Here is a 9,484-nt window from a genome sequence, read left to right on the forward strand (position 1 = left end):
ATAAAAACAAAGGCACTAACCTGTACAAGAATGTTAGTAGCAGCATTATTTGTAACAGCAAAAAACTGGGAACCCAAATGTCCACTGATAGGTGGATGGGTAAATTGTGGTTTATGCACTTGAAATATTATATGGATAAAAACGAACGAATAATAGCTATCTACAACATGGATGAGTCTTAGAAATAATGTTAAGTGAAATAAAAAAGCAAACCACAGGGGAATATTAGGGAATAAAATTTTGTAAAGCTAAAAAGCAAAACTGAACAATACATTTTTAAAGAATATATACATATATAGAAAGGTTATCTATATATATCTATATCTATATATATATATATATATATATATATATATATGGCAGGTAATTAATAAACACGAAATTAAGGATAGTGGTTACCTCTAGGGAGAGGCAGAAGGATAGGATAGGGGAAGAACACAAGAAATTCAGTGGTATTTCTAATGTTTTAATGTACAAATTGGGTGATGGATCATTTAATTATTATGCTTCATAATTTATCCATTTTAAATATATTCTTTATAGATATCAAACATTACATATTATAATTTTTAAAAATCTGCAATGGTGGAAATAAATGAACAAATGAATGAAGGCTCCCTGAAAGAAAACTGAGAATCCCTGACAGAAGCTACCCTATGCAAAAGACACAGTAGGTCCTCAAGTAATATCAGCTGGTTTACTGCTTTTTCCAAATACATACCTGGATTCCCTTCCTACTGGTGCTCCCTGATATGCGCAGCTACCCGCTTCCATACACATAGCCTAAGCCCCACAATCCTGGCTAAGTCCTGACACATACATGACAAGAGACTGACACCTGGTGGATACAGAATGAATTTAATAAAACGACTAGGGAGTAAATCTTTCACTCTACATGGTGAAAGAGGCAGTAGGGTGGGGGACAGGGAAGCAGGAATGAGTAGAAACTAAAATTCGGAAACAGGAAAAGGAAGGATATCCATCTCTGAGATGTAAAGAAAGGGGATTGTCATCTAAATGAGACTAAAGAGATAGTCCCTAAAGAAGAATGATTTCCCTCTCATTCCTTCTGAGACTGGAACAAGATGAAAGAGATTATAGCTGCAGTAAGGAAAATGCAAAACTATTTGGAAAAGAGGAAGCAGGTATAGCTGATCTCAGCCTAGCAAGCTAAAACCACAGGTACTTCATAGCAGTGGCTAGGTGTCAGCTGTCTCCCCAGGAACTCCCCACTCCCAGTTTCCATTTAGAGATCTATGTGATTCTAAGGAGGCTGATCCTGCCCTTTTTTCGAAAGGTACAGTCCATGATGTAGAATAAATAAGCAAATTAGCATTTACCAAACTCCTGGCTACAGTGACTGGTTAGGGGCAGGCATGTGACCCAGGCTGGCCTAACCAGAGTGAATCTTAGGGCTTTTGCTAGGATTCCTGGCACAAAGATGCCCTCTCTTTCTGGCTGGACATAAATGAGGAAAATATGTAATCCTAGGAGTGCTGGCAGCCATGAGGTGGACCAGGCTTGATCCTACAGAAGGTAGAACAGTAGGGGAAGAAAATCAATCAGGTATTTAGAGACATACTGAGCCATTGGATCAGCTTTACCTGGAGCCAGCACTACCTCTGGACTTTCCAGTCACATGAGCCAATACATTTTTAGTTTTAAGCCAGTTTGAGTTAGGTTTTCTATGATTTAAAATTGAAAGATGCCTAACCTATACATTCATCATACTCCATCCCTGTATTTCCACAGGATAGCACAGGGATCCAGGTAAGATGGTCACTACAGATTTATTAGTGACTCTAAAGCCAAGGGTATTGAGCTGGAAAGGTAAGAGGCAAGAACCAGGCACTATGCAAGACAGGGTGCCTCAGCTGTCTATACAGAAGAGAATGAAGAGCCAAGTGAGAAGCAAGTGCAAAGAAGGGCCTCTACTAGGCAGACAGGTAGAGTTAACATAGCACTCTTCCCCACATACCTAACATGGGGGTGTTGCTTTGGGGTCTTTTCACTCATGGGGTAAGGAGCTTTGAAGCACATGCCCCTTTAAGTCTTTATTACCCTGTGCTGCAGTGTCTACCTCTTCCTTGACCAAATGAAGAGCCTCCTTTTGGCTTCTACTGCCCTTGATGACACTCACTTTCGGGGTGACAGGAGGAATTTTATCTTCTGCTTCTTTGGCATGCCGGGAACTGGGGCCCCTTCCTCCTCTGGAAACAGCACCATCCTCCTGACCTTGGGCAAGCATCTCCTTCTCAGCCTCTCCCATTGGCCCTGGCCTCTCTGACCCTCCAGCTGAGTTGCCTTCCCCTCCAGAGGCCCACGTCTCCAGTGGTAACCTTGAGGACTGGGCAGAGTCCACGGCAGCTGCTGACTTGTCAGGGGTAGAATTCCTTTCCCTACTTCCACCTGATTTTTTTCGAGGGCGCCCCCGTTTTCTTTTGGCATCACTTCCTGTATCCTCTATATCCTGCTTTGTTGCTTTAGCTGGTGGGTCCTGCCCACTGGCCTCACTCACAGGTACTTCAGCTGTCCTCTTCACACCCTTGTCATGGGGTCCCGGGTCACCACCTATGCCCACTTCCCTGTTCTCTGTGCCCCTCGGCTGAGTGAGACCCCCAGGTGGAGCCTGCCCAGGCCCAGGCCCGGGTCCAGGTCCAGGCAAAGCAGGAACAGTTGGTAAGATCATGTTAATGATGGGCACAGCTGCTTGGGGTCCCCCAGCTCTAGGGGGCAGAGGCAGTGTAGCCATTTTCAGAGTGCTTGAAGAAAGCTTGGGGGCCAGGACGGGTGGAGAGACTCGGATTGGTGCAATAAGTGAGCGAGGGGCCCGAGGGAGAAGCAGAGGCAGCCGGGCCACTAGGGCATTAACCTGTGGGTTACTGGCTGCTGGCGCTGGGCTCTCCACTACACTCTTCTTTCGCTCTCCGCGTGCTGGGGGTCCAGCCCCAGCCCGGGGGTCCAGCTCCTTAGGAGGCTAAAAAGTAAAGAGAAGAACACAAAAAGTGGGAAGACTGGACAGTGGAGGAAAAATAGACACAGGAGGTGAAAAAGTACTGGATCCACTGGTGGAAGGATATACTAAACCCCCAACCCAGGGGAGCAAGGTCAAAGGCATCAACTTCCTTACCTGGGCCTGTCTCTCTGGTCTCTTATGGGCTCCGCCCTCCAGATTCTCTACACCATTCTTGGATTTAGATGACCGTTCCCGAGGGGCATGTTCATCCTCTTCTGCAGAGGTGCCAGAAAAGGTAACAAGGTGAGGAGGAAACAGAATGGAGGAGGGAGGCGATTCTGATTGACTGACTGGTAGAGGCAGGGGAAAGAAGGTGGTCTAAGGTATGTCCCAGAAGGCTCTCTAGGAATAGAAGGCAAATCCAAGGTGTCTCTATCCTAGGATGTGGGAGGGCCTTTGATGTTGAAAGTGGCTGAGGGTTTCTCAGAACATAAGAAGGGGTCCACTCACCAGCAAGCCCCATAGCCTTGAGCACATTGGCGTGTGCAGATCGGGCAGAGATGAGATGCTGCTGCAGCAGGAAGCGGGCGACCTCAACGATGGAACTGAAGGACCGTTTCAGGATTCGCTCTGCCCAGTCACAGGTCAGGGCACAGGCTGCTTCAACCAGTTCATCCCGAGGTGCTGGGGTTACTTCTGGGCCCATTTCTGGCTGCAGGGGGGAAGGACATGCCCAATCACACTCTGAACAAAGGACCCTCCACCCCTCTCAGACACAGTGTTGACCATAAGTAAGACCAGACTAGGGATGGGAGTAGCCTCTATCAACCCATCCCAGAAACCCACAAATTCTCTCCCTCCTCTGCCTCAGCAGTAGGGTAGGCAGAAGGGCATGTCCTATATACCCAGAAACTGTGTGCAGAATGACCTAGGCTGTGTCAGGCCTCAAAACGTCTCCCAAAGTCCTCTGACTTCTACCTTGGAGAGAAGAGTGCAGTCGGAGGGTTGTTACTTACACTCTCAGAGCCCTTTAGGTCAAGTCCGGGCAAGGGCGGCATAGATACCAAGGTCTTCCTTCGTATGCCACTGTAGCAATATCTGACGTTTAAGTTAAGGGGCAACCAACACATGGGGGTCTCCAAGCCCCTTAGGAAGGTTAGGCTGTTTCCAGTCCTGTCTCTTCACATACTAAGTTTTCCTCCCCAGGTCCTCTAGCACAACCTCTCCAGTCAAGGATACTTGGACTGGCCCCGGCCACCAAGCCTTCGGGCTTTGATGTCAGGGAAGATCTCTCTGATGATTTTGCCAAAGTTGGCTGTGCTGAGTGGGCGGCAACAGGCGAGACTCTCACAGTACTTCCTGAGTGCGTGGGGGACAGAGTGGGAAGATACTCAGAGAAGGAGGTTTGGGAGTGGGTTCAGAGGGTCCCTGGGGATGAAGGTTGGGAAACCCTTTAAGAAGTCAGGCTCTGTCAAGGCAGGGAGCTCTCCAGGGATGAGGGGGTAGTCCTATGCCCACCATCCCACCCACCCCCCCCATCCACCCACCGATAGGCATCGTAAACACTTTGTTTTGGCAGGCAGGTGTCAGTATGCTCTTCTAGGTGGTTGCGGATCCACCTATAAGCATACATGTACTCCTCATTGCTGAGTGTACTTGGCTCTGAGCTGCAAGAGAAGTAAAAGAAACAAGTATTACTAACATCCCAACAGTTGCCCTGGTTCTATCCAGATTATCACCTCAGTAGTGCTGGACTGAATCAGTTCATCCAGAATCCACCTTTCCCTGGTAAACCAAGGCAGGTCAGGGACTTTTCTTCCCCACTAAGGATACTGTTATGAGGATTCCTATTCACCCTGCCCCTTTTTAGGGAGCCTTTCTTTAAGAATCAGAACCTCTGATATCTAAAATTCTAGCACCAAACCTACCTTTTGTCTCCAGTACTGGGCCCTGAGGGGAGCTGAAGGTAGAGATACAGCTTGTCGTTGTCTGAGAATTTCTGTACATCTTGCTGAGGTAGGGAGGAACAGAGGCAGGAGAAATAATAAGGCCAAGAAGGACCCAAGGTAGGACCCACTGATGCTTACTAAAAAGTCCAGCTGACTTAGTGACTGGCAGGCTGACAAAGGACCTTAGAAATGATTTGAGGCTGTGCATTCACTGTACCCTGAGGAGCCCTTAGGAGCTACCAAGGTGAGAAGGGGAGTGGAGGGGATCACCTCTGATTTTATTTCTATTGGGCTTCTACACAAGAAGTCACAGAGATGAAGTGAGATGCTCAAGGTCAAAGTGATAGCAAGTTGCAAGGCCAATTATCTTCTGACAGGGTAGACAACACTGACTCGCATAAACCTTTCTTACCCATATCCTCACCATCCTCATCTCCCACCAATTCTATCTCCCTGTTGCCCTCTTCCCCAGAATACTCACCAGGATTCCCTCTACTTTGTTCTGCACGGCCTTGCTGTGGAGAAGAGGAGAAAGCTGGAGGTCATGCACAAGATTTTTCCCCATCCCTATGTCTGATTGCCAGGGAGAGGAAGAGGTCTGAAAAGCCTAGCGGGTGCTCAAGAACTGCTACCATGATTAAGAATCTCCCCTGTTCAGATGCACTTGCTTGGGAGGGGGAGATCATCTCCAGAGGAAGTGAAGTGCTACAGGGATCTATCCCCAGGTCCGGAACGAGGTTTAGAGGTGGTGATGAGTACTTACGAAATGGTACCTCGGAGCCTCTGAAGGAGGGTGGTGGGTTCCCCTGCCTCAGCACTACCTGAGGGGGCCCTTCCCCCGGTTTTTGGGCTCTTAGCATCAGGTTCATCTTCTGCCATCCCGGCATGAGGGCTGGAGTTGGGAGAAGACAGGACAAGAAGATTTAACTTCCCTCCCCGCACCCCCCCCAAGGCCCCAGGGCACTCCTCATCTCTCTACCCAGAAAGATAGAAAAACAGAAAGAAAGCCTCCAAATTTCCCCAGTGGTCTTTTTCTAAAACTCGCCTTCTCCAAAAATTAGAAATTATTCCATTACTTCTCCAGGGCCATATATACCCAGAGATCTTTGCCATCTCCATTCTATCTGCCCCACCTTTCTGCAGTCTCCTAAATGTGGAAAACTGTAAAGGAAGAGATAGGGGGGATTGGGAATCCACGTTAGAAAGAAAATTTCATTTCTGCCTCTGACCCCACACTGCCCTCCTTCCCCTCAAAAACAACAATAACAACCACAAGACAAAGTTGTTTAATTCTCTAATATGCTCCTCACCACTGAATTTGCCTGGGAGGTCAGAAAGGATACGAACATTTTCTGCCCTTCCAGGCTTGGAAAAAACTGGGCCCAAGTTCTCATTACTTAATCTCGCCACGGCTTCCCCCGCAGCTCCCCTCCCCACGTCGCCGGCCCCTACGTCATCTCCCTCAACATCCCATCCTGATGCGCGCCCCCACCTCCCTCCCTTCCCCCTCCATTCAATCCCGCGTTGCTGCAAAGTGAGGGGTTCAGGGTAGCGGAACTCCTGGGCTGGGCGTAGGAAACCCGGCTGGGGGAATGGGGTCCCAGATTCGGGGCACGTGCACATGGGTGAAGAAGCAGTTGAAAATACAGCCAAAATCTTTTTCTGCTCTCCTCCCAACTCATATTGCGCCCTCCCTACCTTTGAACAGTCGCCTTCCAACACAAGCAACAATAAAGGTAAGGGAGAAAGAGAAACTACCTCGCAGCCACCTTCACTCCAGCCCAGCCCCACGGTCCTGGCCCAGCGGGCTCGTGCGTTGCTTTATTTTCTTTTTTCTGAATGGCTGGAACAGCCCCGATCTGCCTAGATACTCGGACGGCCTGTTCTACCATTGGTTGTTGCTGCCACCCGGAGACAGAAGGCGCCGGGCTCGCACCGGCGGCAGCTAAAGTCTGCCTGGTAACAGAATCTGATTGGTCAATAGGGGAGGGAAAATCCAAAGTTGGTCTTATTTGAGTCAAGAGGGGGAAGTCCGGGTTAGGTTTCGGTTAAAACTGGGGTCGGTTAGGACTGCCGGTCCCAAGAGGTTCTTCTCTTAAAGGGACCGCAGGACGAAAGATCGGGTGCTCGCCTCCTTTTGGAGCTTTCTTTGCTTTTGCTTTCTCCTTCCGTGTTTCAGTTTTGCCTTCGGTCGTCAGAGCTACTGGAAGAAAAGAGTCAATGGATGATAAAATAACTAGAAAATTATAGGTAGTAGTGATGGCAGTTCGCTGTAAGCTCACATTATCCCCTTTTGATGAAAAACAAGTTGAACCATTCCCCCCAGCCCTCACCAGCCAACACGCATGAAGACACTAACAAGAAACCTGCAAACACGGGCTCACATTCCTCATTGATGGAGGCCGCCAAACCTCAGTAGCTGTACCACATTAAGCTAAAGTTCCCGTAGTGTTCCTAGGTTTCCCGAGTGTACCTTATCTCCTTCCAAAGAGTTGCTAATGCCTTTGCATCCCCAAAGTTCTGTAGTCAGTGAACACTGGAATTTCGACTGACTTCCCCAGGGGGTGCTGGACGCCCACATGAATTTTTTCTCCTCAGAGAACATTGTACTGAAAGGTCAAGGGTTCTTCACTCTCTTAGTTAAGGCTTTTTAAGGTCATGAATCAGATGAAAGCAATGAACCCTCTGCCATGAAAAATGCAGGAACAGACCAAGCGGTGCATCTAATTTCAGAGGTCACAGACTCAAGGGTAACCACCCTTTGAATGGAGTACAGTATTTTGTTTTGCACAGCAGATATGTTACACCCAAAACTATCAGTATATTTATAGTCCTGAATTATAGTTCTCCAGTCGCATCGTCATTGTGCTTTTGTAAAGAGGACAAGAGTGTTGACTGATTCATGACCATCGCCCTTTGCAGCTTCCATTTCCCTACTACCAGCTTCTGTGGGTAGCGGGGGAACCCAGAGGATCACGGAGTTGGGGAAATAAGGATATACTGGCAGGAAGGTTTTCTAATAACAGCTAAAATTTATTTGTTAACTATGTGCCAGATAGCAGACCAAATGTTAAACACCTCGGTTTGAAGTAGGAACTATTATTGCCTCCATTTTACAGACAAGGAAACAGATTTGGAGAGGTGAAGGGACTTGTCCACAGTTACATTGTAATTAGTGCTGGAATCAGGATCCAAAGTCAGACAGTCTGCCTTCGGAGCCCATTCTCTCTCTCTTTTTTTAAAATAAATTTATTTATTTTATTTATTTATTTTTGGCTGCGTTGGGTCTTCATTGCTGCGAGCTGCTGTGCGCGGGCTTTCTCTAGTTGCGTTGAGCAGGGGCTACTCTTTGTTGTGGTGCGCAGGCTTCTTATTGGGTGGCTTCTCTTGTTGCGGAGCTCGGGCTTTAGGTGCACGGGCTTCAGTAGTTGCAGCACGTGGGCTCAGTAGTTGTGGCACACGGGCTTAGTTGTTCCGTGGCATGTGGGATCTTCCCAGACCAGGGCTCGAACCCATGTAGCCTGCATTGGCAGGTGGATTCTTAACTACTGTACCACCAGGGAAGTCCCAGAGCCCATTCTCTTGAACACTGCCCTAGACTGCATAGATTTGCAGGTGCTCAGATACAAATATGGGTATAGACTGATGGAAAGATACCCCAAACACCACTGTTTGGTATGAAGGGGAATATAGAGCACTTTAACTGGAAAAAGAATTTGGGGTAAATTATGCTGGCATAGGAATTTGCAGGTGGCAGAGAATAAGTGGAAGCTTTAGCAAAGGGAGAAAAAGTATCATAGCTATGTAAGGGAGATTATTTTGACAGCACTGTAGAAAGGTGAGGTTGAGTGGGGAGGCCGGGGAGGCTAGAGATGGGAAAAACAGGCAACTGACTATTCATTTATGCCAGGTGTTATGCTAAGAGCTGGGGATACAAAGCTGAATAACGTACAATAAAAATTGTCTGATAAGCATCATCATAACAGCAAATATTGATATAGAGCTTAACATGTGCTGAGGATTGTTCTAAGGGCCTCACATATGTTACCTTTTTATCTTGTAGCAACTCTATCAGATAGGATAATCTGATAGATTATCCCCATTTTACAGATAAGGAGACTGAGAGATTAATAATTTGCCCAAGTTTACACAGTAAGTGATGGAGTTAGGATCTGAACTGGGCTGCCTGGATTCAGAATTTGCTCTTAAGCACTATTATACATTGCCTACTAATATATATTTTTTAAATTTATTTACTTTATTTGTTTTTGACTGCGTTGGGTCTTTGTTGCTGTGCACGGGCTTTCTCTAGTTGCGGCGAGTGGGGGCTACTCTTCTGTTGATATGTTCAAATCAGTATCAGCAAGGGCCGCAATATTGCATTGCATTTGGTTTTGGTTGATGTTTCTTAAACGTTTCTAATCTATACGCTCTCTCTCTCTCTCTCTATTTATTTGTTGAGGAAACTGGTCATTTGCTCTATAGAATTTCCCACATTCTGCATTTTTATGATTTCACCTTTATAGTGTTTTTAGGTTTTTAAAACTTGTTCTTCTGTCTCCTGTATTTCCTGTAAACT

At 47.1% G+C, this 9,484-nt stretch overlaps 1 protein-coding gene across 3 annotated transcripts; it reads right to left on the minus strand.

Moving 5' to 3' along the window:
• Nucleotides 1–338: 338 nt before the first annotated feature.
• RFX5 (regulatory factor X5) lies at nucleotides 339–6,792 on the minus strand. Of its 3 annotated transcripts, XM_036833731.1 has the most exons (11): nucleotides 6,604–6,688; nucleotides 6,002–6,066; nucleotides 5,669–5,797; nucleotides 5,387–5,420; nucleotides 4,885–4,967; nucleotides 4,504–4,623; nucleotides 4,196–4,315; nucleotides 3,973–4,054; nucleotides 3,467–3,668; nucleotides 3,131–3,231; nucleotides 339–2,977 (listed from the first exon to the last, which is right to left on the minus strand). In XM_036833731.1, the coding sequence occupies exons 2-11, from the start codon at nucleotides 6,022–6,024 to the stop codon at nucleotides 2,009–2,011; spliced, it is 1,863 nt and encodes a 620-aa protein (XP_036689626.1). In that variant the 5' UTR covers nucleotides 6,025–6,066; nucleotides 6,604–6,688; the 3' UTR covers nucleotides 339–2,008. The 3 variants fall into 3 exon arrangements, with proteins under 3 accessions (XP_036689626.1, XP_036689620.1, XP_036689632.1); XM_036833725.1 differs by lacking the exon at nucleotides 6,002–6,066 and having other exon boundaries at nucleotides 340–2,977; nucleotides 6,664–6,792; XM_036833737.1 differs by lacking the exon at nucleotides 6,002–6,066 and having other exon boundaries at nucleotides 340–2,977; nucleotides 6,604–6,690.
• Nucleotides 6,793–9,484: the final 2,692 nt, after the last annotated feature.

Source organism: Balaenoptera musculus, chromosome 1 (assembly GCF_009873245.2).
Source record: "Balaenoptera musculus isolate JJ_BM4_2016_0621 chromosome 1, mBalMus1.pri.v3, whole genome shotgun sequence".
Classification (NCBI taxonomy): Eukaryota; Metazoa; Chordata; class Mammalia; order Artiodactyla; family Balaenopteridae; genus Balaenoptera; species Balaenoptera musculus.